The sequence below is a fragment of the Talpa occidentalis genome, unplaced genomic scaffold (assembly GCF_014898055.3).
Source record: "Talpa occidentalis isolate TD23 unplaced genomic scaffold, MPIMG_talOcc4v2.1 talOcc4.6, whole genome shotgun sequence".
Taxonomy (NCBI): domain Eukaryota; kingdom Metazoa; phylum Chordata; class Mammalia; order Eulipotyphla; family Talpidae; genus Talpa; species Talpa occidentalis.
The window spans coordinates 112113889-112141029 of NW_023604972.1; the positions used below are offsets into that span (position 1 = coordinate 112113889).

The window sequence follows — 27141 nt, forward strand, 5'->3', positions numbered from 1 at the left end:
AACATTTAACAGGAATTGTAAAAAATGCATACTGTAAGCTCTAAAATAACCGCTGCAAACATAGCTCAATGAAGAGAAAAAATCAACAGAGGAATTAAAATGTTATATTGAAAAATATTTGTTAAACACAACAGAAGTCAGTAAAACTAAGAGACATAGAAAACACACTAAAAGGCAAATGTAAATGCAGCCATAATAATCACTATGTAAGTTGACAAATGAGCAAAGAATATGCAATGGAACATGGACAGTTTGTTCAATAAATGGTGCTGGGAAAACTGGACCACCACATAAAAAAAATGGATAAGAAAACTGGACATAAGACCTGAACCATAAAATGTATAGAAGAAAATATAGGTAAAACACTACAAGACATACCCCTCAAAAAACATATTTAAAGACTCATCACCCAAAGCAAAGAAAGTCAAGGAAAAGACAAACACCTGGGATTACATCAAACTGAAAAGCTTCTGTACAGCAAGAGAGACATTAACCAAAATGAAGAGACACCCCACTGACCGGGAAAAAAATCTTTGCGCTCCAGTCAACTGATAAGGGACTGAGCACAAAGATATACAAAGAACTCACACGACTAAACAAAAACAAAGTAAACAGTCCTGTCAAGAAATGGGCAGAGGAGGGCCTCCCCTGGTGGCGCAGCAGCTGAGCGCTGGGCTGCGAAGCTGCCTGCAGCCTCTGCAGTGCTGATTCGATCCCTGTCCCACATGGCGCCACAGACCTCTTCTACCGCCCGCTGCTACCCTTAGCAGTCTATTTTTTCATCAGTCTGCCTTTTCTGTTCCCCGCTCTGGTGAATTCTCTCACCCTCCCGCGCTTCTGACTGTACCCAGTGCTTGTATAAATAAATAGATCTTTAAAAAAAAAAAAAAAAGAAATGGGCAGAGGAACTTAAAAGACATTTCTCCAAAGAGGAAATGCAAATGGCCAACAGGCATATGAAAAAATGTTCAACATCCCTTATAATCAGGGAAAGGCAAATTAAAACCACACTGAGATACCACCTTACACCAGTGAGAATGGCACATATCAAAAAAACAAGCAACAACAAATGTTGGCAAGGAGGATGTGGTGAAAAAGGAACTCTCCTACATTGCAGGTGGGAGTGCAAACCGGTCCAATCATTACAGAAAGCTATCTGGAGGTTCCTCAGTCTACTAAAAATGGAGCTACCATATGACCCGGCAATTCCACTCCTACGGATCTACCCAAAGGACACAAAAACATTGACTCTAAAGAACACCTGTATACCTATGTTTATTGCAGCACCATTTACAATAGGTAAGCCATGAAAACAACCCAAATGCCCAAAAATAGATGACTGGATCAAGAAGATGTGGCATATGTACACAATGGATTATGATTGAGCAATCAAAAAAGAAACTCATGCCATTCGCAGCAATGTGGATGGAGCTAGAAGGAATTATGCTCAGTGAAATAAGCCAGAAGGAAAAAGAAAAATATCGCATGGTTTCACTTACAGCAGAAATATAGGGAAACCAAATATGACATCAGTGTAAAAAAATAACAGTACAAAACAAAACAAAGCAAAAACAGACAATTACAAATCAATGAAACACAAAAATTTATAGACCAGTCTCTATAGACAAAGCACAAAAGAGAACAGAGAAAACATCACCCTGATACCAAAATCAAAGAAAGGCATTACAACAAAACTATAGACCAATTCTCATGAACAAAGATGTAAAAATTGTCATCAGATCTAATCCAGCAATATATAAGTTTACACCATGACAAAATGGAGTTTATATCAGGCTGTTTATTATTTGAAAACCAGTCTTTGCATTCATCATATAGCAGAACAAAAAAATAGAATGCATCAGGGCCTCCCCAGTGGCGCAGCGGTTGAGCACTGGGTTGCGAGGCTGCCTGCAGCCTCTGCGGCGCCGGTTTGATCCCTGGCCACCGGGTGAGGGTCCCACATGGCGTGCAGACCTCCCCTGCCGCCCGCTACTCCCCTCAGCAGTGTACTTCATCAGTCTGCCTGCTCTGCTCTCCCCTCTGACTCTGGTGAATTCTCTCACACTCCAGTGCTTCTGACTGTACCCAGTGCTAGCATAAATAAATAAATAAATCTTAAAAAAAAAAATTTACTATGAAAAAAAAAAGAATGCATCATTTCAATATATGAAAAGAGGTTTTTGACAAAATCCAATAGCTATACATATACTCTGCAACTAAGAATAGAAGGGAACTCCTTTAAACTGGTAAAAGACATCAGTGAAAACAATACAGGTAATGACATGCTTTATAATAAAGGACTGAGTGTTTCTCTCCTAATAAGAACAAGGAAAGGTTTTCCTCTCTCATCATTTCTACTCATTGCACAGGACATGCTAGTCGGTTCAATAAAGAATAAGAAATTAAAGGGACCAAAATAAAAAGGAAAACTGTCCTTATTTGCAGAAATAAAACAGAAAAAACTTGAAACTTTTCAAGTTATTTTTAAATCTCATTTGAAAAGAAAGCTACTTACTCAGCACATACAGTTTTTCCTGCTGATGTATGTGCAGACACTAACACAGACTGATTATTATCAACACACTGAATGGCTTCTCTTTGGAAAGCATCAAGAATGAATGGATATTCCTATAAAAGCAAAATATTAATATAAGTATGAAAATAACTTGTCACAGTAGAGCTCACGTAAAATCAAGAGACAGAATCTATTTAGGAAGTATGACATCCACTAAAGGAAATCAAGAGGAGTAAAAATCTTTTACCAGAAGCACATTATTCAGCTTATCTTTCAATTACTATACTATTCTTTTATATATATATCACAATAAAATCACTACCATTTATCAAAACTATGCTTTGTTACAGGCAAAATTTGCCATACATTATCTTTAATTTTCGTAACAACTCCTAAAAGTTATTTTCTTTCAAAAAGGAGAACTTTGAGGCTCTGAAAAATAAAGTTCCTCACCTAAGCTCACTCAGCAAAGGAAGTGAGGCCGAATAATACATCTATTAGAATTTAAAACTTCATGCTTACTCCATCAGGTCTTTTTTATTTAGGGAAAATGACGTGGAAGCTAAAACTGCATGCAAACCTAATTGCACACATGCGTTTTTTCCTAGAGAAAACATTAACTTTTATTAGTCTTTAAAAGGGTTGATAGTCACTAATTTTAAAAATCTCATCACATGATGCACGTTTTCAACATGGTTGTTTACCGATTTGGTTTTCACTATATTTGACTATGGGTGGCTTCTTGTATATACACTAGCAAGCAAAAAAAAAATCTTATTTCAAAGAACTTAAGATTTTTAAGAAAAAGAGAAACTCAGAAAACTATATAAATAGTATCATCCAAATACAGACCTTGGCAGCTTTTCCAACTCGAGGCTTAAGTGGTAAATAATCTTCATCTGCAGGCAGCGCAACCTGATGTTAACAACAATGTATTACTCAAAGAACTGAAATATTCAGTACTCAATAATTTGAAAACTAAATGTGATGAACTCGAGTTTCTGATAATCTTAGACACTAAAATTAAGTAACTGCCTTTAAGGACAAGGCAAAAGCTAAGGCTGCAACTAGTATTCATCTAACGGTAACATAATTAAAAGCAAGAAAGTCTATTTCCCTGAAGAAATTGCTATTTATTAAGGTATAGGACCTATCCTAGTTATATTTGTATTGTACTTTCCACACTGTATTATTTAATTTTAATGAAAGCTCAAAAGAGCTGAATGGGGCCTCCCCAGTGGCGCAGCGGTTGAGCGCTGGGTTGCGAAACTGCCCGCAGCCTCTGAGGCACCGGTTCGATCCCCCACTGCTCCCTAGACACTGGAGGAGGGTCCCGCATGGCGTGCAGACCTGTCCTGACGCCCGCTGCTCCCCTCAGCTGTGTACTTGGGTCCTTCTGCCTGCTCTGCTCCCTGCTTTGTCTCTGGTGAATTCTCTCACCCTCCCAAGCTTCTGACTGTACCCAGTGCTTGTATAAATAAATAAATCTTAAAAAACAAACAAACAAACAAAAAGAGCTCAATGGATGTAAGAAGGTAATTACCATGTGAAAGACTGCTGGAATATTTGCAACTCAATCACAATGAAGGTAATGCAGGTAGCATTTCAGAAAGGTTCTAGTTAGAACCTAATTTCAAAAAGTGAAACAATGAATTATGAAACCCAATGAATTATACCAAGAATAATGATTATTAGAAGAAATGTGATATTCTAGAAGGAACCTTCAACAGGGAGACAAAAGTAAGAATTTGGTAGCTTATGGATCATACATTAGGAGTTAACTTTTGAGCTGTCTCTATTAGTGAGTGAATGGATTCTTGTGGAAAACAAAAATTGTTTCGTTAGGGCCTCCCCGGTGGCGCAGCGGTTGAGCGCTGGGTTGCGAAGCTGCCCGCGGCCTCTGCAGCGCCGGTTCGATCCCCAGCTGTTCCCCGGCCACCGGAGGAGGGTCCCACGTGGCGCGCAGACCTCTCCTGCCGCCCGCTGCTCCCCTCAGCAGTGTACTTCGGTCCTTCTGCCTGCTCTGCTCCCCGCTCTGGTGAATTCTCTCACCCTCCCGCGCTTCTGACTGTACCCAGTGCATGTATAAACAAAAAACAAAACAAACAAACAAACCAGCAAACAAATAAATGGATCATGCCTCTATTAAAAAAAAAAAAAAAAAATTGTTTCGTTAGTCTTTCCCTTAAGACCACATATTCTCGGGCCTCCCTGGTGGCGCAGCGGTTGAGCGCTGGGCTGCGAAGCTGCCCGCAGCCTCTGCAGTGCCGGTTTCATCCCCGAGCCCGCTGCTCCCCTCAGCAGTGTACCTCAGTCCTTCCGCCTGCTCTGCTCCCCGCTCTGGCTCTGGTGAATTCTCTCACCCTCCCGCGCTTCTGACTGTACCCAGTGCTTGTATAAATAAATAATCTTATAAAAAAAAAAAAAAAAGACCACATATTCTCCTTTATTATGATCCCAAGAAACTTCCACTAGTTTGATAAGAGGACTACTGACCCGTTAAGGACATCAATTTTTTATATATACCTCTGTCTGTTAGAACTAAGATATAAGTGAGTTTAACTCAGAGAGCACAACACCCAATGCAAAGTGGGTCAAATTTCTAAGCTTGGGTTTGACCCTAAGGCATGGTGTGATACACATCAAAATCTGATTAACCTGCAGGGTCATATCTGGTTAGTTTATTGATATCCCACACAGCTGTTCCTACAATATAAACAAAGAATACTAGCATGAAGCAATTAAGATATTAGAATCTCTGAGATTTAAGAGCAGCAGTAAGAACAAATTACATTTTTACAAACATGAGAATCAAAGGGTTTTGCTTTTACTTTCTGAAAATAGTTTGAGCAATACTAACATATAATAAGGTAGAAGAGAAAAAGTCTGCAGAAACTAAGGAGTCAGAAAACCAACAGAAAAATCAAGAGCCAAAAAGACTTAGCATCTACCTGCTGCCAAATCAGTTTGAAAGAAATGGGAAGAAGCAATCTAATTGTAATAGGTTAAAAGATGAATGAAAGGTTAAGAAGCCTGACAGTAATTTTACAAGGCCACTCAATAGTAACTTTGAGAAGAAAGGGACTATGTCTCATTTCCCTCTTTAAACTCAATGAATAATAAAGTGTGCCTGACACTCAAAAATTATGTATTGAATGACCACAAGCCACAAGGAAGAAAAACAACAATGGGGTTGCAAGCACCTAGAAAAACAGAGCAGATTTTGAATCTTCACATGCAGACAGGAAAGACCAGAGAAAAGGGAAGTCAAGGAAGGTGGATTGAGCAAAGGCTTTGCAGAGGCAGGCTAAGATATAACTAAGTACATTGGTCAAGCAACCCTCCTTAGCCTAAAAGAGGCAGTGATATTTCCTTTCAGTGGATGTGACAAAATGAAGGGCTTGCAAAATATTGTGGAGGACATAACTTTTGACTTCGGTGCAAAATTTGTGTTTGTGGATTTTTTTTTTTTAATCTCTGTAAGACTAAAGAATAGAATAGGGTCTAATATAAGTGTTGAATGAATAATCGAGTGTTAAACCTGCCAAACTAAACATCATTATAAAGGAATATAAGAAACTTTCAGATTTTAAAAAACAATACTTCTAAATCTATATCAAAAGTTATGTTAATTTGGTATTACTCTACTTACTCAACTGACTTAAAAACATTTCCCAATTACCAATAATAACTTGTTAGGTTATACTGTCAAGATAGAAGGCTTAATAGAATTAGTGTTGTAACTTCCTTATGTTCCGATGTTTATAAACTCACTTCTAAATGGCTACTAAAAGCGATCTGTACCATCATCTTATAAGAGAACAATAAAACTGCAAGATACCAGTCATAAGAAGTCAAAAAAAAAGCACATGGCCTGCAAAATTGGTAGTTACTTGACTTAAACAGATGCTGAACACCTACTCTGTACTGGATAATTAACCTAGTTTTCTGATATAATCTTTCCATGTGATACATCATGTAACTCCAAATTAACAAATTAAAAAAGATTAATGTGGTAGTTTGGGGCATTTTTTCCTACAAGAATTAAAGAAAACCTAGTTCACACAAAAACCTGTACACAAAAATTCACAGTTTTATTTTTTAATAGCCAAAAACTAGAAACAAACCAAATGTACTGCAATGGATGAATGGTTAAACAAAATGGTATATCCATACCATACAGTATCATTCAACAATAAAAAGGGGTGAACTATGGATCTCATGGAATTATGGTTTGGAAGAAGTCTAATCTCAAAAGGTTATACCCTGTATCATTTCATTTACAAAACAATTTTGAAGCAATAAAATTACAAAGAAAGAAGACACATTAGTTTTTCCAGTGATTAATTGTAGAAAGGGAGGAGTATGACAGATGTGAAAATAAAGAATAGCAGGAGGGATGCCTGTGATGACAGAACCCATTTGTAACCTGTCATTACAGAAGTCTATACATGGGATAAAACTGCACTAAACTACTACTACCATGCTCTCCTCCTCAACACATACCCACACACACCCACATCACCCACCAATACATCTAAACCTGGTGAAATATGAATGAGATCTGTGAATTATACCAATGTTGATTTCCTGATTTTGATATTGTCTCATAGATCATGGATACTATGTAGATCATGGGGAAAACTAGGTGAAATGTACATGGACTCTCCATACTTTTTTTTACAATTTCCTGTAAATATATAATTATTTTAAAATGTAAAAAATAAAATGTGTAAGAGATTAAGCTAAGACTGTAAGCTAGGAAAAGTGCCATGCCAGAATGAACTCATATCTGAACAGAGGTCCCTCCCAGTTCCTTCCACTGAACTATGTGTGACTACATAGTTACTACTTATTATGTGCAAAGCCCTTAAGGTTAAATTGATCAGATAGCAAAGCAAAAATCCCATTTGTAAAACCAACCTAGAGTACACTGTTTGTCCTTACCTCATGTGTACACCCTTCAACAGTTTCAACAGATTGTACCTTGACTCTGGGCATCAAGTCTGCCAAACTTAAAAAAAAAGTGTTAGTGACATTATTTTTCTATAAATAGATAAATCTCCCATATGCATTAATCAGAAAAATGACACTGCCCAATTATCAGTATTCCAAATAGGAAAAATTTAGCTGTTAAGAAAATACAAAAAAAAATTTACAAATACATGCTGAGAATTCAAAATGGTCAGTTAACATCTCTTATTAGACAGAATCCACATAGATATTTCAAAGAATTTTGTCAGCTTAGTTCTAATATGTTTGAATAAAAAGTGCCTCTTTTAAAGCATCCTCACTACTTCAAAATACAAAGCTAGAACCATTACAGTACATAAAGCATAAAATACTGATGCTGCTATAAATGATGGACGTGTTCCTCATTCTCACCAAAGCCTAAGCATACCCATCTAGGCTCTCTGTTTATAGTGAAAGGACATGATTGTGGATCAACTGAAAATAAATGTATTTCTCTGTAAGATTCATTATCCTCATATTTACTGCACTTTTTGAATTTTACTTCAAATAACAAATCATGCTTAAGACGCAACAATGATTTCAAATTACCAACATCGTTTATTAGCCCATTCCATTCATCAGCTAGATAAATGGTACATCTTAAATATTTCATTGACCCATCTATTACTATTTATAGGGGCTACTTTTGCTTTTTTATCATAACAGTTAAAGGGTAAAGTAAAATTATAGAAAGAGTACATTATTTGTGGTAGTGCAAAGTTAGAACATGGCACACAAAAATGAAAAAACAAAGCTTTTCCATAAAAGGAACCAGATCAACTTAAGAAATTCACATTAACTTCAAGAAAGTTTCAGCTTTCAAAGTCAGAGAAATGCCAGCTATTTCAGTTAGCTATCAATGGGTTTCCCTCATTAACAGCAGTCTTGGGAGGACTCATAGCCACTCTATTGCTACATGTGACGGAGAAAATCTAATTCCTCGTAATGTTCCTTCTCACTTTTTCCTTCCACAGGGTCAATTTTAGTCTTTTTCCCTTTACTCCACTTTTTAGTAATCCTCTTCTTGGAATCCCCTTCCTTAAATTTTACATTTGAAACATTCAATGCTTTCTCTGACGAAGGAAACATGTTTCTTCTTTTTTAAAAATTGGGCTTTGGGCCTCCCTGGTGGCGCAAGGGGTTAAGCACCACACTATGAAGCAATCCTCAACCTCTGCAGCATGATTTCAATCCCCGGCCGGCCAGGGAGAAACCCACATGACAAGGCAGACCTCTCCTATCTCGCCCGCTGCTCATCTCAACAGTGTATTTCAGTCAATCTACCTGTTCTATTCCCCACCGTCTCTGGTGGATCCTCTCACCCCCTGCATCTCTGGCCTGTACCCTAGCTCTTGTATGCATAAATAAATCTTAAAAAAAATAAAATAAAAAATTGGGCTTCAAGATTCTCAAAGTTGGATTCTGAAGTATTAAAAGGATGATTCTTCTATATATTGTCTTACATTTCCCAAAAATTACATACATTTTCTATATTCATATGCTTATATATTTATCTTCATTTCCCTAACTCAGCAAATACCTTCATAAAGTAAAAACATATAAACAATTTTTAAAATGTCACATCTCAATTAAGAGTTAATAGCGTTTATAACAGTGAAAAAACTACCTTAAGTCTTCAGTTAATGACTCCTCTATCCTGGGCTTCTTTCCAAAAATGGGTTCATCTGTGCCCTCAAAATCTGCATCTCTCTTGGTTTTCCCAGCATTAGTGGATTCTGATTGTAATTTACCATCAAAACGTTTCCTGAAAGTAAATAGTTTAGAATGAAACTTTATGGTATCAGTTTTACTTAATATTTCATAAAATATTATTCATACATAATATATACCATTAGCAGAAAAGGGTTCGTAAATGGATGTTACAAATCAAAACTGAAGCTGAGAATACCCTTATTTATCTAATAAACTCCTTTTACATTTCTTTTTCAAATAGTTCGCAACTCACCTCAACTATTAACACAATATTCTTAAAGACTAAATTAAAACACCATTAAGGGGGCCTGGCCAGTGGTGCAGCGGGTTGAGCGCAGCGCTGTAAAGCTGTCCGCAGCCTCTGCAGCACGGGTTCAATTCCTGGACAGCCAGCAAGATTCCCACATGGCGTAGCAGACCTCTCCTGTCACTCCTGCTGCTCCCCTCAGCAGTGCTTTCGGTCTTTCTGCCTGTTCTGTTCCCCACTCTGTCTCTGGTGAATCCTTTCACCCTTCCACTTCTCTAGCCTGTACCCCAGCTATTGTATAAATAAAAAATAAATCTTAAAACAAAAAAAAAAAATTAAGATGTTACATAAGCACCTTCAGTAAATATTTAATGATTTCTGTAATGGCTTTGATATCACTATTTGGGAGTATTTTTTTGTGTGTGCTTGGATTCATTAGTTAAAACCAATGCCAATAAATGGTGTTTGATGGATTTAAGATGCAAAGGAAATTCAAGCTAACCCCCTTCCTCATTATACACAAAAATCAATTCCACATGCATTTTAGAACCAATTGTGAAAGGCAAAAATCAACAAAATTTCTGGGAGAGAAAATGAGAAGCTTATTTTCAAGTTTTATTAAATAGGACATGAAATTTTTAAGCGAAATGCTTGATAAATTGGACTGCATTAAAACTAAAAATTTTTATTAGTCAAAAGATATTATTAAGAGAATATAGAAAATAAAGTGGAAGAATATATCTAAAATACATATAACTGACAAGCACATATCTAAATAAAACAAAGGATCAGATAAAACCAAACTAAAAAACCAGCCCTTGAAAGCTGTCTATGAAATGAGGGCAACAAGAGTGGGAGGGAGGAGAGGGATGAGAACAATGAAGGAAAGTAGCACAAAGGGTCTATGGGTTCTTTGGTGGTGGGCGCACTTTGGCAACAATACCTGAAAGCAGGGAATCCTACTGCAGTGCCAAGATGGGCACAGAGCAGGATCTATATGATTTGAGCAGAGGGGTGATGGATGAGTCCTGGAGCCCTCAGTGGCTTTTTCAGGCTTTTATTGGGTTTACCAGGTACACGGCAGGCAGGGGTGCCGGAAGTCTGGCAGGCTTCCCAGCCCCCAGCACATCTTCACTCTTCCTGGGCTCTCCAGCATTGTCTTTTGGCATCTGCTTCTCTTTCACTCTGCTGGCATCCCCATGACACCAACCTTGTAAGCCCAGTCTCTCAGCCCAGATGTAGCCACCTCTGCATGCCCATACCCTACTCCAGGTGTCCGCCATCAGGCATGCATTTAATATAATGGCAGGAGGGTGGAAAAGCCTGATACTTTACTTACCCTACACCTACGCTTTGTTTTGCAACCACCCCACATGCCGGTACATTCACCTTTGGTTCAGGCAGCTTAAAAGAGAACCTTGGAGCCCTTGGCATCATCCCTACAGGCCTCTTAATAGCATGCAGGGGAAACAAGCCAGCAGAGAGAGAGCAACTTGGGTGCCCCTGCAAATCTCTCTATATGCTCCTTCCTCTGGGTTTCCATTCCCAGATGTTGCTCGTTCATTCTCTGCCACTGCCTCTGTGAGGCCGCCCTTATATCCTAAACCTGCAGGCTCAGGTGTGCACAACTTACACATGCCCACACCATACTCCAGGTGTCAACCCATGATCAGGCATGCCTGCCCTGAGCCCATGCTCCCAAGCACCCCTGCATTAGCACAATCAAGGCTTCAGGTGATAGCCACAGAGGCTAGCAGTAAAAGCCGGACCATCACTTACCCCACAACTTACATCACTGTTCAATATATAAACATAATGTAAGCTACGATGTAATTTAAAATTTCTGATAGCTGTAAGTTACCAAGTTCATTTATTATCACCTCAATATATAATCAAGACAGTAACTAGTGAGGTATTTTATATTTTACATTTTAAAAAGATTTATGTCTACAAGATCCGATATGGAATCCTAAATTTAGCATGTGAATGAAGTGGCTGATAAGATGCAGGTGCAGGCCTCAGAGTGAAACAGCTTAAAGTGAGATGGCTGATGGGCAAGATACCACTGCAGGTCAGGAAGTAAAAGCTGTGGGTTGGAGCTACGGGAGCCCTCGGAAAGTGCTACCTGTATTTCACACTCACGGCACATCTCAATTCTGAGTAGTTCAACAGCTATGAGTGGGTAGCGGCTATTACATCAAACCATGCAGCTCCCCATGAGAATAGTTTATGGTAAATATTTGAGGACAGAGGAGCAAATAAAATGACACCACAAGGGCCTCCCCGGTGGCGCAGCGCCGTGCCGTGAAGCTGTCCGCAGCCTCTGCAGTGCTGGTTCGATCCCCACCAGCAGGCGATGGCGCGGCAGACCCCTCCTGTCTCTCCTGCTGCTGCCCTCAGCAGTGTATGTCGTCAGTCTGCCTGTTCTGTTCCCCACTGTCTCTGGTGAATCCTCTCACCCTCCCACACATCTGGCTTGTATCCCAGTTCTTGTATAAAAATAAATAAATCTTTAAAAAGAAAAAAATGACAGCACAGGGCCTCCCCGGTGGCACAGCGGTTGAGCGCTGGGTTGCGAAGCTGCCAGCGGCCTCTGCGGCGCCAGTTCGATCCCCGGCTGCTCCCCTGCCACCGGAGGAGGGTCCCACATGGCATGCAGACCTCTCCTGCCGCCCGTTGCTCCCCTCAGCAGTGTACTTCGGTCCTTCTGCCTGCTCTGCTCCCCGCTCTGGCTCTGGTGAATTCTCTCACCCTCCCGCGCTTCTGACTGTACCCAGTGCATGTATAAACAAAAACAAACAAATAAATAAATAAATAAATAAATAAATAATGCCTTAAAAAAAAAAAAAAAAAAAATGACAGCACAAAAAAAAGCTAATTTAGAATGTGGTAAAAAACTCCTCAGTAGTTTCTCTCACACACTCCAAAAAAATCAATGGCATAAGTTAAAAAAAAGAGAGACTTAGGTAATAGATGAACCAAAACTTTTTTTTTTTGTTTTTTTAAAGATTTATTTTATTTATACAAGAGCTGGGATTCAGTCCAGATGTGCGGGAGGGTGAGAGGATTCACCAGAGACAGAGCAGGGAACAGAACAGGCAGACTGATGAAATATACCGGCAGGGAAGGAACCGGCAGTGCAGAGGCTGTGCTCAAGTGCCTGCGCCACCACAGAGGCCCTGAGCCAAAACATTGTATAGACTTTGTTTGGATCCCGATTCCAACAAACGAAAACACCTTTAAGGCAGTAATTAAGAATTCCTGGAAATTTTGTTGCGTATAATAGTGACTGTGATGGTTGTGCTGGAAAAGAAAGTCATTACCAGTAAGAGGTGCATACTTAAGTATTCAGGGAGAAATAACATGGTAACATCTGGTTAAAAACAAAAAACAGAGGCCTCCCTAGGGCACAAGGGTTAAAGTCTCAGTGCTACCAAGCTATCACCAGCTGCTGCTGCTTGAGTTTGATCCCCAGGCAGGGAGGTAACCCACAGGGCCCAGCACCTCTCCTGTCTGGGTCACTACTCCTCTCAGCAGTGCATTTGAGTTCTGCTCCTCACTCTGGTGAATTCTCTCACCCCTGCATCTCTGGCCTACACCTCAATTCTTGTTATGCATAAATAAAAAATAAATCTTTTAAAAAATAAACAGAAATATATGTACAAGTCTCATAATATAAAGATATTTTTTAAAATGCCCATTTGGCCTATAGTATTAAATACTTAAGACCAGTTTCTCTGAAGTTACATGATTTGGTCTCTTAATGTTACATAAGTCAGATGGAAATCACTATACACACTGATTATGATATGAGTATTATTATAGTACGATAGCTAGAATCAGGCAAATGAGATTTTTTCCTAAAAACATGGATAGGAATAGGCCTAGCTAGAAGTGGTCACACTGAAAACTGAACTAATTTTACCCTACTAATTTTGAAGCAAATTATATATTAAAGTAGGACATTATGTATGGACTGTATTGCCTTTTTCATAGTTTCACAGTTGCCCTTTCAAACACTATAGCAACCATTAAATATTTCTGTCTGGAAAAAAATAAAAAGACTGCGAAAAAAATAAAAAGACTGCTCCCTTTCTCATTTTCTTTGAGAAAAGTTTCCCAAAACTCTATTACTCCCTGCAACTCAGCAAAAGAGGAAGATTATTTTTCTTCTTTGTTTCATTCTTACTTATATAACAATTCATAGTCTTCATTTTTCTTACTTCTCTAATCTCTGTGTTGAGTGTCACTGTTCTTTCCCAGGGTAACCTCTATCTTAACCAAGACCAATTCAAAAGACATCCAAATGTATATCTCCAATTCTCCAAACCATGGTTAGAATTGCCCAATGAACTTCCATATTCCGTATGGATATACTACCAACAGTTCATGTTGTCTCAAGTCAGATTAATTTTATTTCCAAATAAAAATCCATAAATGTTCCTAATTTTCTTCTCCTTGACATCCAAATTCAAAATTTGTCTCTTTTGACTTCATTTTCACGTTCCCCTTAATATGTGCCAATTTTTCTCCTTCACAACATTTTAGAGCTTTCCTTTTCCTTCTTTCTGCCACCTCCTGAGTTGAGTCTCTTTTAACCTCATAAACTACATAATTGAAAAACTTTCCTAATTTATTTTCTTGTCCTTAGAGTTTTTCCTCTTTCAATATATTCCAACACCATTAACTAAACTATCACTTTACTTATCCCACCACCAAGAAAAACACAAAAACCTTGTTCAACAGGTCTTTAAAAATGCAATCAAGACACACCTGCTTAATATTAAAAGCAAAATTGTACAACTAAAACGTCTCTGCACTAATAAGGAATCATTTCCTCTATACAGAATATTCTCTCTATGTAAGGCTCTCAGGATGTCACTAATATCTTTAACTTTTCTATTACTTAACTGTATATACAACTTATTTTACCTTGTACAACTGTTCTATCACTTTACCCAGACTAAAAACTCTTGACAGCAAAATCATGTCTAATTTAATTCAAGCATATACCAGGTGTTGTCACAAATGTAATGAGAAAATTCATTAATAATGAATCATCATACTTTATCTAATTATTGGCCTTTCTTTGTTCAACTACAAGCAATTCTGTATACTTTCTGGTGTGTCCATGCATCGATCCACAGGCACGTTTAGGGGCCAGAAATTAAAAACGTTTTTTCTTAGTAAATTCAATGACAGCCAGCGTGAGGTGGCTAGATGCTTTATACATAGTATTTCCTTTAACCTTCACAATAACGCTAATGGTAGGCACTGCTACTTCTGTTTATGATCAAGAAAACCACAATTGCGAGTTTAAATTTCCCTTCCTTCTGCTATTGCTGTTGCCCTTTCCTCCTCCAAATTAATTCAAATTACTTTCCCTAAGCTTATTAGACCTTCATTCAACTGGTCATTCGTTTCGTTTATTAATGACTACGTTCCAGGTACCGAACCCACGACTTACCTTAGCTGCCCAGACGTTACAGGGAGGGGTAACCAAGGAGCTGAGTTTGCGACGTAGGTTCACGGGATGTGCAAGGGAAGAAGGCCACGCCGCCTAGAAGGCCCTGGGAGGGCAAGACCCCCGCTTCTCCTAATCAACATTCTTCCTCCCTCTTCAACATTCTCTCAAACCCCCTCACTTCCCGACGCCTCTCACAATACACCCCACTTTCTCGTGCTCTTCTAAAGCCGTACTTTCTTCCCTCAGAAGGGTAAGAAAACTTATCTCCTTACCCGGCCTTTTCCGCAGACCCAGGTGGCCCCTTCAATTTCCCCTTTTCCTTTTCCTTGTCTTTTTTGGTTCCAGTCGCATTGGTCGAATCGTCCTCGAACACGCTGAAGAGCTCATCTCCGAAAGCATCCGCCATCTTTCGGAGCTGCGCGGCCGAATAGCCCTCTTACCCACTATGCACCGCGAGCGCATTAACAGTGACGCACAGTGAAGCGTCTACAGTGGCCCATAGGAGACAAAAATAGTCAAGTCGCACGGCCGCCAAGGATTTTACCCTGATTTTTTTTTCCCTCGGACCCCTCTTTTCTTTCGAATCCCCAGCCCGCGGGCACCTCCGCAACTAAAAAGAATTGAGGCGAGGGTACCCGGCTAGGGAGCCAGTCGGTACAGACACCCAAGACGGGGAGGTGGGGGGGGGGAAAGCGAGTAGTGAGGAGGTGGGACCTCGGTGAATCAGGCCAATAGTGAGACGTCGGCCTTCCAGGCCGGAGAAACCCGGATGGAGGAGGCTGGGCGGTTGCACGCGACTCGGGGAATGTGAAGCTCCCGGGGGCCGCGCTGGGTGGTTCCGGAGCCTAGACTGCGAGCAACCATCCGCCACGGCTGCAGCATGGGCGGCAAGAACAAGAAACACAAGGCGCCAGGCGCCGCGGCTGTTCGCGCGGCCGTATCTGCTTCCAGAGCCAAATCCGCGGAGGCCGGCGCCGCCGGGGAGGCCCAAAATAAGAAGCCGGTCGCCAGGCCGCCTCCCGCCGCCTCCGCCTCCAACGTCAGGGAGCCCCGAGTCAAGCAAGGTACGAGCGGGCTCCGGCCCCCCGGGCTTTCCGCCCCCGAGCCTCTCTGCTGCCTGTGGAGAAGGAGAGGCTTGGGCGTCTGGGCGGGTCGTGGGTCTCTAAGTCTTGTACACCTGGGGCTGCGCCCGCCGCGTGGAGTAGCGTTGTGTTTCAGCGCCAAGCTGTCTTGGCTTCCAAAGTTCCTCCCGTAGCCCATTTGCAGCCTAGCATCTGCTCCAACCCCCATCTCCTCCACTTTCGGGTACAAAAATTAGACTGGCAGTAGCTCCCTTTGGCAGGGATCTGACCCGAGAGATCATCTCCACTGGCAAGGCTTATATGGAGAGTAGTGTGTGGGTTTCTTTTTGGAGCCAGGCCAGTTTTCTGCCTGCTCTTTTCAGCAATGATCTAGTGTTTACATATGTTATGGAAAAGTCAATATTCATAGGGATTCCAGCACTTACCCGCTGAATATGGGTAAAATCTATTGTAAAATTGCCTGCGATCTTTACTGCAGTCATGCATTTTTTTGCTAACAGTGCAGTATGGTTTGATAACTTGGATTATTACCTGTTCCTGCTGCAGATCAGGGCGCTAGCACGGCTGACTTAATAAATGAGCAGTTGTAAGCGATTTGTTGTATTTAGCTTATTTGCTTCTTGTTGTTACTGAAATAGTCATCCAACAAATATTTATCGAACAGCTACTATGTGTTTGGCATGGTTATAGTGGTGGGATGAGCAAAATGGACACATGGAGCTTGCCGTTCTGGTGATGGAGACAGGTCTTAAATAATCACATGTATACTGTGTTATGATTGTTAAGTGTCATAAAAGAAAAGCTAAGGGAAAGAGTTTAACAGGATAATTAATTTTTAGTAGGGGGGAGGAGAGCCCATGGATGGTCTTTTTGACCATGAGTGTGTGGCAGTTAATCTGAGATCTGGAGGATGAATAGGTGACATCTCTTAAAAATGGTAGAAATAATATTCTTCGCAGAGGTAAGGAATACATGTGCAGAGATCTTGAGTCAGGAAAGCGCTTATTCCTGTGAGGTACTCAGAATGTAAGGAAAGAGAGGAGGTGAACTGAAGAAGGCAGGTACCAAACCTCTACCTACAAGGTGAAGAAAAATATTTTGCTGTGCAATTCTTAACACTTTAACTGCCTTACTACTGTGCATACAGTCATCAAAATTTTTTTGGATAATGACTATTGACACAATTCTTGGTATTCTTCCACTTTTTTTTTTAATTTCCTTTGTTCATCAAATAATATTTGAATAGCCACTTTGTGCCAAGCAAATGTTAGGTGCTGGGGATACCCCATGAACAAAACCAGACTGAGATCCCTCTTTTTAAGTTTATTTTATGAAGTGGAGGAATAAATCCAAAAGATTTGTGTTTGTGAAAATACTTAAGCCTGATTGAGACTTCAGATCTTAAGAGCTAAGTAAGACTGGAAAACTGGTCACCAAATAAGGCAGGAAAAGTGCTGTGAAGATCAGGAAACAGTGACTTGGTAAAGAATAAACTGCATTGTGAGATCTACTTGAGTTTAGAACAGGGACATGCCTCCCCTGAGGAAATGTTTAAGATGAAATGATTTGGGGCCTCCCCGGTGGCACAGTGGTTGAGCACTGGGTTGCGAAGCTGCCCACAGCCTCTGCAGCGCCGGTTTGATCCCCGGCTGCTCCCCGGCCATCAGAGGAGGGTCCCACATGGCGCACAGACCTCTCCTGCCTCCCACTGCTCCCCTCACCAGTGTACTTCGGTCCTTCTGCCTGCTCTGCTCCCCGCTCTGGCTCTGGTGAATTCTCTCACCCTCCCGCGCTTCTGACTGTACCCAGTGCTTGTATAAATAAATAAAAAAAAAAAAATCTTAAAAAAGTCTCATATGCTTATTAAAAAAAAAAGATGAAATGATTTGAAGCAAACAACTGTTGGAAAATCCGAAGACCCATTGTCTCAAACTGAGGGCAAAGAACAGTTTGAAAGACAAGATCAGTTTGGCATATTGCAGAAAGACAAGACAATGTGTATGGATGGTCTGAGAGAGAGGCACTGTTGTTGATATGAAAGAGAAGAGAGGGCCTACCTGGTGGCGCAAGGGGTTAAGATGCAACCTATGAAGCTGTCCACTACAGCTCAGTCCCCTGGCAGGCCAGGGAGCTACCACATGGCACAGCAGACCTCTCCTGACTCGCCCGCTGCTCCCCTAAGTAGTGTACTTTGGTCAATCTGCCTGTTCTGTTCCCCACTCTGTCTCTGGTGAATCCTCTCACCCCCCACAGCTCTGGCCTGTACCCCAGCTCTTGTATGCATAAATAAATAAATTTTAAAAAAAAGAGGAGAGAGACTTTAGTTGGTTTACACATTTAAAGTATTAATCAGGTAGTTCTGTGTATGCTTCCTCACAGACAGGAAATGCTGAGATTGTATCAATTCACCTTCATTTAATCTCTGATACCCTGTATTTGCCCCTCATAGCTTATTTGGATAATTAGTTGCTTAATTCACCAGAATATGAGCTCCATGAAGACAATGACTAGGTCTTACCCCCTTAACCATTTACTATGAGTCTTCTTTATCCCTGTGTTTTAGATCCATTGGCTGTTTTGGATTCCTTTGCAGACATACACCGTTAATCAAAAGGAGCCAGCATTCCTCAGTACACCTATTACCCGTACTAACAACTCAAAGCAAATGTCTTAGTGATAATGGGTCATTTACAATCACTATGCAAAATGAATGTTCTAAAAGAAAGTACTAAATAATAAGAAACTGATTGTGGCTAATGCTTATTTTATTAGCTGAGTCATCTTGAGGAAATCAGTTTTTCTGTGCTTCAACTTTAATGTAATAAATGTTTCTGAGAGTCAGTTATATTTGTTGCATTGTTTCATGAACTTTCACTTATACATTTGAAATCCATGCTTTTACCACTTGCTACTATACTGTAAAATCTTTATTTCCAGTCAAGTTTCTAGTAACTCCCTCCTTCTGAAACTTATGGAGAAAGTTCTCTAAGCAGCAGGAAAAGTAGCTGTCATAAATTAGGGTTAGACCTTATATCCAGTGAGCAGTGTCCAGAGAAAGGAGAGTGAGATTTGGACACAAAAGGTAGAGGGAAGTGGGCCTCCCTGGTGGCTCAAGGGGTTAAGCACCACACTATGAAGCAATCCACAGCCACTGCCTGCCAGGGAGCAACCCACATGGCAAAGCATATCTCTCCTGTCTTGCCCGCTGCTTACCTCAGCAGTGTGTTTCAGTCAGTCTGCCTGTTCTGTTTCCCACTCTGTCTCTGGTGATCCTCTTACCCCCCACATCTCTGGCCTGTACCCCAGCTCTTGTATGCATAAGTGAATAAATCTTTAAAAAAAATAAAAGAGGGAAGAAAGATGTGAAGACTCATGTGGAAAAGGAGGCAGACAGGACAAACAATGGCTAGAATCACCAGATATCTTGCGCTTTCAGAGAGAATGTGGTCCTATTGACTCCTTAATTTTGGACTTCTAGCCTCCAAGATTGTAAGAGAATATGTCTATTATATTCAACCATCAAATTTGTAGTAATTTGTGACAGTAGCCCTAGGAAATGAATAGCATCTTTGGGGTCAATAGAAGATGATAGATGACAGAAGATGATACTCCTACCTCTTTTTTTACCATGGGTGATGTGCTTTTTCTTCAAAATTACCTATCTTCTCTGCTAGGAATCTAATATCCTCTGCAAGGTCTTGCTTCAGCAAAATACTAGGAAGAGAAGCATCTGATTTTAAAAATACGAAAATGGGGCCTCCCTGGTGGCGCAAAGGTTAAAGTCTCAGTGCTATCAAGCTATCACCACTGTTTCACACCCACATGGCATAGCAGACCTATTCTTTCTCGCCTGCTGCTCCCCTCAGCAGTGTATTTCAGTAAATCACCTATTTTGCTCCCCACCCCGTCTGGTGAATCCTCACTCCCTACACCTCTGGCCTTCATCCAGAGGTGTTCTTGTATGCATAAATAAATAGAAGTAAATCTTTAAAAAAAAAATACAAAAATGAATGTTTAACCTAAAAAATAGGTATTTTCATTTTATGAGAAACAAGTTAACTTACAGGATGCTAATAAAGTGCTTTAGAAAATTTAGAGGTGTTGCTAACTTCTAGATTGAATTATCTGGTGAAGGGGAAAAGCTGAATCAAATATTAAATATTTAGCAATCTTCAGAGGAAAATTAAAATCATGTAATGGATATGAATCATTAAATTGCCTTGACTATTTTTTGTCTGTGTTACCCAGGTCCGAAAATTTATAGTTTTAATTCTGCAAATGATTCTGGTGGTCTTGCAAATCTGGATAAATCTATTTTGAAAGTAAGTACCAAAGTTTTAACTCAACAAATGTTCCCTTTAAAACAAAAGATATATTAAATGTAAACAAATGAGGTATTTTAAATTTTTGTAATAGTTCACTAATTTGTATTATGTAATAAATAGAATCCAATCATACACATGTTGAGAGCCTGTAAGAAATTATGGAAGGGCTAAATAAGGCCTATTCTTCTAAACATAACATACACATTCTTTTAGATCTGACTTAGTCCAGCTGTCCAGCCTCCTCTCCATTACTCTGCTTAAAATTTTAGTTCACATCTCATTGTTCCCCTGAATGCTGTATAATTCTGTGACTCCAGGCTTTTGCTCATGGGCTCTCTGCCTAGAAAACCCTACTTGCCCTTCTCTATTAGTCACATATAATTTCTGTGAAGTCCTTAATAATTCACCAGGTTGATATTTTTGTTGTTGGTTTCATTAGCTCTTCGTTTATCCTTTTTAAGAATTGCATGCTGGGTTATAATTTATTGGTTGATATATTTTTTCCTGTGCTGGACTGAATTCCTGAAATACACTTTTGTGCTTAGTTCATAGTAGGCATTTTGTAAAAATGTGGTAACAGAAAGATACTTTTGTAACGAGGTACTTTTATATTCTTGTGTTAAAAATAGAGAAACAACAGAAGATGGCTAATAAGAAAAAGTAGGACTCAAACTCTAGAAGTCACTTTAAACTCTAGAATCTGTAACCTAATTATTACTATTTATGAAGTTTTAACTTCTGTTTGATATGCCTCCTTTTTATTGTAGCATCCATCCTTTCAAACTGTGTACTTGGGATGACTTACAGTAAGGCAGAGTTCTGGGCTCCCTCCCCAAAGATTTTGATTCATTATATTTAAGATAGAGTTTAGGAATCTATCTTTGTGATAACTGTCCAGGGGTAACCTAAGAACAGTGTGGAGACATGTGGCTTCAAGAGGCTTAATAAAAGGATTTTTTGCCCTTACCATCTATTGTTGCTTTTCCATATCCCATTTTTTCTGAAATATATGGTAGGAATGTGGTCCAGTGAATGGTACTCCCAAAAATGATAGTTACTATCTCTTAACTTCATCTGAAATTCTGGACTTAGATGTCAGGGATTTGTTTATAATTAATTACTAAATATTATTTAATAATTTAGCTTCTAATTGATGTGATCTTTTTGTCCTCAACAGGTGGTAATTAATAACAAACTAGAGCAAAGAATTATTGGAGTAATCAATGAACATAAAAAACAAAATAATGACAAAGGAGTTATTTCTGGAAGACTTACTGCCAAAAAATTACAGGTATTTTGAAGACTTTTAAAAAGTTTCATTTTTTTTGGTGGGGTATTTTATTTTATTTTTTTATAGGTCAAAGCATGACATGTTTTTTTTTTTTATAGTTTGCAATTTTTTTTGTATTTTATTTTATATAATTTTTATATAATTTTTCATTTTTGCACAATGTATGCATTTTCATCTTGGTTATATTCCCCATACAATTGCACACCCCTTAATTTGACCCTCATCCCTCCTCTTCCCACCCCCACCCCCTTGGTGGGGTATTTTAAAGGCAGCTTCACGTGTAAGATAAAATGCCTTTTCAGTTTTTATTGAGATTTCATATAGATCATTTCTGTCTACAAAAACAGGGAATGAGAGGCATCCCTGTTGGTGCAGGGGGTTAAATCTCAGCACTATGAAGCTATCAGCAGCCACTGCAGCATGAGTTCAATCCCCGGCCAGGGAGCTAACCCACATGGTGAGGCAGACCTCTCCTGTCTTGCCCGCTGCTCCCCTCAGCAGTGTATCTCAGTAGATCTGCCTGTTCTGCTCTCCACTTTGTCTCTGGTGAATCCTCTCGCCCCCACCCCCCACACCTCTGGCTTACACCCTGGCTCTGGTATGCATAATCAAATAAAATGAATCTTTAAAAAAAAAAAAAAGAATAGGAAATGAATTGTGTGAGATACAAATGTACATATTAAAATGGTGATATAAAAATTAAACTATAGTTTCAAAATTGTGCTGGGCTCTGGTGGATACTTTGTTTACATTTTCTATGACAATAATTAAAAAGATGTGTATTTCAACCCATTTTGCAAATGAAGGAATTGACACTTGAAAAGATTACATAAGTTGTAGCCAGAGGTTATTAATTAGTGATCAGTAACCAGTATTAGATTTAAACCCAGTTCTGTCCAACTCTAAATATGCTTTAGGAAGCCCACTGAAATGTTTTATGTATGAAGCAGCTCATTGAAGTACTGCTTATGATAAAGAAAACATTCTAAGTGGTTTCCAGTAGGAAAGTGTATAATGAGATTTTGATCTGTCTAGCCAGTGGAATATTATATAACTATTAAAAATGATGGTGAAGAGTTTCTAATAGCTTGGGGAGATGTTAAGATACGTTGTTAAATTATTTTTACAAAATCATAGAAAAAAGACTGAAAGGAAAAATGACATTTAGCTCTTCTAAGTGAAATAAAAGAGAAGAGAAAAAGAGTTTTTAAATTATAATTTAAAATGTCAGAGTTTCTGGTTTACAATCAGTAGGAAAATAAAATTAGAAATGAAAGAAGAGAGAATTGACCAAAGGTTTTTTTTTTACCATTTCCCTTCCATAGGATTTATACATGGCTTTGCAAGCATTTTCATTTAAGACTAAGGACATTGAAGATGCCATGACTAACACACTCTTACATGGAGGTGATCTTCATTCTGCCTTGGATTGGCTCTGTTTAAACCTTTCAGATGGTAAGCATTGGTGTCATAAAATTCTTTGTTTTTAAACCTTTTGGAAAAATGTCAGTGTATATGATACTAGTATCAAGTTTTAAATTTGTCCCTGAAGTTTTTATATTGTGTTAGAATTTATTTTATGTTTAGAATTTTCTTAACCTTTATAGGATATTCTTCTTAGAGCTGGTATGTCTATTACAAAGGTATTTCTGTGTCTTACTTTCAGTTGTTAGCTGACATTTTGTGATACTTGTAATATGAGGGCTCAAAGTTTGCATTTTATGCTGTGTCTCCTACTTTTGGGTTGGAAATTAGGGCCATCTGGCTTTGAATTAATAATATTGATTAAACAGAGGATCAGATTGTAAACTTTGGTGAGAACCTGGAATGCAAATTGCTTATATGGCTGATTAAGGACACTACTTTATACGATAAGGCAACCAAAGAGTTATAAGATCTTTTTATGAAAATTTAAGAACCTAACATACTGAGTGTGAAATAAAAGATCAAACAGAGGTGGCCTAGCTAATACCGTGTGAGTATTCCACTGCTAGTTTGACGACAAAAGCAGGTTCATTCTAGGATTTCTGTTCTTAGGAGATAAGGGTTGGAAGAAAAGTGGATGCACTTTGTCAAGGCAGAATTTATGTGAATGTTTAATAAATACTTGTGTTTTATGTATCAAATGCATATTTATTTTCATCCCAATTTCTTTTAAGATGCACTTCCTGAAGGATTCAGTCAGGAATTTGAAGAACAGCAGCCTAAAACTAGACCAAAATTCCAGTCTCCTCAAATACAAGCCACTTTTTCACCTCCGTTGCGATCTAAAACCAAAAGTCAGGAAGAAAACCCTAAAATTAAGGTAATTTATGAATTAAACTTTTAAAATTATATAAAATCAAATTGAAGTACATATAATAGTTCATGAAAGCAGAAATGTTGAATTACTAAAACATTTCTATTAATTGAAAGTAACCTAATGGTGGGCCTCCCCGGTGGCGCAGCGGTTGAGCACTGGATTGCAAAGCTTCCCGCAGCCTCTGCAGCGCTGGTTCGATCCCCGGCCGCCGGGCGAGGGTCCCACATGGCGTGCAGACCTCTCCTGCCACCCGCTGCCCCCCTCAGCAGTGTGCTTCCGTCAGTCTGCCTGTTCTGCTCTCCTCTCTGGCTCTGCTGAATTCTCTCACCCTTCTGCACTTCTGACTATACCCAGTGCTTGTATAAATAAATAAATAAGTCTTTTTAAAAAAATTAAAAAGATTGCTTTTAAAAAAAGAAAATAACCTACTGGTTTACCAGATTTTTCTATCATTGTTACAGTTATCTATTGCTGCATCAAAAACTACTTTTAAAAGTAGTGACTTAAACCACCACTTGTTTATGATTCTGCAGTCTGGGCTGGTGTCAGCTGGACAGTTCTTCTGCCCATTAGGTATCACCTGGTGCTAGAATATCCAAAATGGTTACTTTACTCACTTGACTACAGCCTTCTATAGGGGCTAGACGGGCACCATGGATTTCTCACATGGTTCAGAATGGTCAGACTTCTCATATGGCATCTGGCTTCTGGCACAAGTATTTCAATATGATAAAGCTCCACTGTACAAATTCTTATCAAGGCACTGTTTTTTGTTTTGTTTTGTTTTGAAAGATTATTTATTTATTTATACAAGCACTGGGTACAGTCAGAAGCGCGGGAGGGTGAGAGAATTCACCAGAGCCAGAGCCGGGAGCAGAGCAGGCAGAAGGACCGAAGTACACTGCTGAGGGGAGCAGCGGGCGGCAGGAGAGGTCTGCGCGCCATGTGGGACCCTCCTCTGGTGGCCGGGGAGCAGCCGGGGATGGAACCGGCGCTGCAGAGGCTGCGGGCAGCTTCGCAACCCAGCGCTCAACCGCTGCGCCACCGGGGAGGCCCTCAAGCCACTGTTTATATCACTCTTGCTAATATCCCATTGGTTGAAACATTACATGGCCAATTCCATTTGGGCACAATAATTTAAAAATCTTCATATTACAAAGCATTTAGGAACATTATCCTAAGTGAAATAAACTATAGAAAGACAAATGATTTCACTTACCTAGGCATCTAAAATAGAAAAACTCATAGAAGCAAAGAATAGAATGGTGGTTACCAGGTACTGAGAGGAGGGGTAAATAGGCAGTTGTTGTTTCCGGTTAAAAGGTTTCAGTTATACAATATGAATAAAGTACTAGAGGGGTGATGTGTAATGCTGTGCCTATAATGACAAGACAGTATTGTATACTCAGAAAGTAGGTCTCATGTTAAGTATTCTTACCATACCCCCACAATCCCAACCACACATACACAAAGAAACAAATGGAGGGCCTCCCTGGTGATGCAAGGGGTTTAGATGCAACCTATGAATCTATCTCCAGCTACTGCAGCAAGAGTTCCATCCCCGACCAGGGAGCTACCCACATGGCACAGCAGACCTCTCCTGCCTCGCCTGCTGCTCCCCTCAGCAGTGTATTTCAGTGAATATGCCTGTTCTGCTCCCTACTCTGTCTCTGGTGAATCCTCTCACCCCCACACCTCTGGCCTGTACCGCAGTTCTTGTATGCATAAATAAATAAACCTTTTAAAAAAATGGAAATGTTGGGGAGGTGATGGATATGTTTAATACCTTGATTGTAGTGATGGTATCATGGGTGTATGCATATGTACAAACTCATCAAAATGATGAGTTTATGTATATGATACACTATGTTAATCAGTATATAACTGGTATTTTAACATATATGTTGAATATGTACAATTTCTGTATATTATTTATACTTCCATAAAACTCAAAACAACAACAAATATTTATGGAAGCATCATCCTTATAACCCACCTTTTTAAAGGGATGAATAACACTAGTTTTTATAATAACAGTAGTTCTTTTTTATATGTATAAATTTTATTTTTATATTCCCCATACAATTGCAACCCCCTTATTTTGACCCCAATCCCTCCACTCCCCGCCCCCCACCCCCCATCGTGTCTCTGGTTCATAGTTTTTTGTTGATTTTGATTTTCGCTTTCTTATAGTTATTCATTTTCCTGGTCCCTTATTTAAGTTTTCTAGATTCCTGCTATGAGTGAGACCATCCGGTATTTTTCTTTTTCTTTCTGGCTTATTTCACTGAGCATGATCCCTTCCAGCGCCATCCATGTTGCTGCAAATTGCATGTGTTTATCTTTTTTGAATGCTGAGTAATATTCCATGGTGTATATGTACCACATCTTCTTGATCCAGTCATCTATTTTTGGGCATTTGGGCTGTTTCCAAAGCTTAGCTATTGTAAACAGTGCTGTATAAACAGGGGTGCAGGTGCTCTTTGGAATTGATGTTTCTGTGTCCTTTGGGTAAATACCTAGGAGTGGAATTGCTGGATCATATGGAAGCTCTATGTTTAGTAGGTCCAGAAATGTCCACACAGCTCTCCATAGTGGTTGGACCAGTTTGCACTCCCACCAACAGTGCAGAAGAGTTCCTTTTTCTCCACATCCTCGCCAACATTTGTTGTTGCTAGTTTTTTTAATATGTGCCATTCTCACTGGTGTAAGATGGTATCTCATGGTAGTTTTGATTTGCATTTCCCTGATTACAAGAGATGTTGAACTTTTTTTCATAAGTAGTTCTTTTTTTGTCTCTATGTAAACGTATTCCTTGGGTTATGCAAGCTTACACCTCTTAAAGTAATGTTGAATTCAATTCATTTATCCTTTACTGAACAATAAAGCATTTGATTTTGAGACTGTGGTTCTGCTGTATTTGAGTATGAAGATGTTGTAAAAGCAGTGACACCCGAGAGTTTTGACACCATTTTCTAACTTTGATTTTTCAGATATTTGTTTTTTTCTTTCTAGCCAAAAAAGGAAGAAAAAAATATGGAAGTAAATATGAAAGAATGGATTTTGCGGTATGCTGAACAACAAAGTGAGGAAGAAAAGAGTGAAAACTCTGGAGGTTTAGAGGAGGAAAAATTTGACCCCGTGAGTAGAAATTTCTATTAGACTTCTAACTGGATATTTCTTAGC

At 39.4% G+C, this 27141-nt stretch overlaps 2 protein-coding genes across 2 annotated transcripts in view; one reads left to right on the top strand and one right to left on the bottom strand.

Annotated features, from left to right (window-relative positions):
* The window catches only part of MTREX (Mtr4 exosome RNA helicase), a 76268-nt gene extending 60737 nt beyond the window's left edge, over positions 1-15531 (bottom strand). Inside the window, exons 1-5 of the mRNA XM_037530800.1 lie at positions 15228-15531; positions 9156-9293; positions 7463-7529; positions 3368-3430; positions 2516-2628 (exon numbers count right to left, since the gene is read on the bottom strand). Of these exons, the coding sequence (XP_037386697.1) occupies positions 2516-2628; positions 3368-3430; positions 7463-7529; positions 9156-9293; positions 15228-15361 (515 nt within the window). The 5' untranslated portion in view covers positions 15362-15531. The remainder of the gene's footprint in view (positions 1-2515; positions 2629-3367; positions 3431-7462; positions 7530-9155; positions 9294-15227) is intronic.
* Positions 15442-27141, top strand: part of DHX29 (DExH-box helicase 29) — a 42252-nt gene continuing 30552 nt past the window's right edge. Inside the window, 6 exon segments of the mRNA XM_037530801.2 lie at positions 15442-16019; positions 20286-20359; positions 21540-21653; positions 22979-23108; positions 23813-23958; positions 26971-27096. Of these exon segments, the coding sequence (XP_037386698.1) occupies positions 15836-16019; positions 20286-20359; positions 21540-21653; positions 22979-23108; positions 23813-23958; positions 26971-27096 (774 nt within the window). The 5' untranslated portion in view covers positions 15442-15835.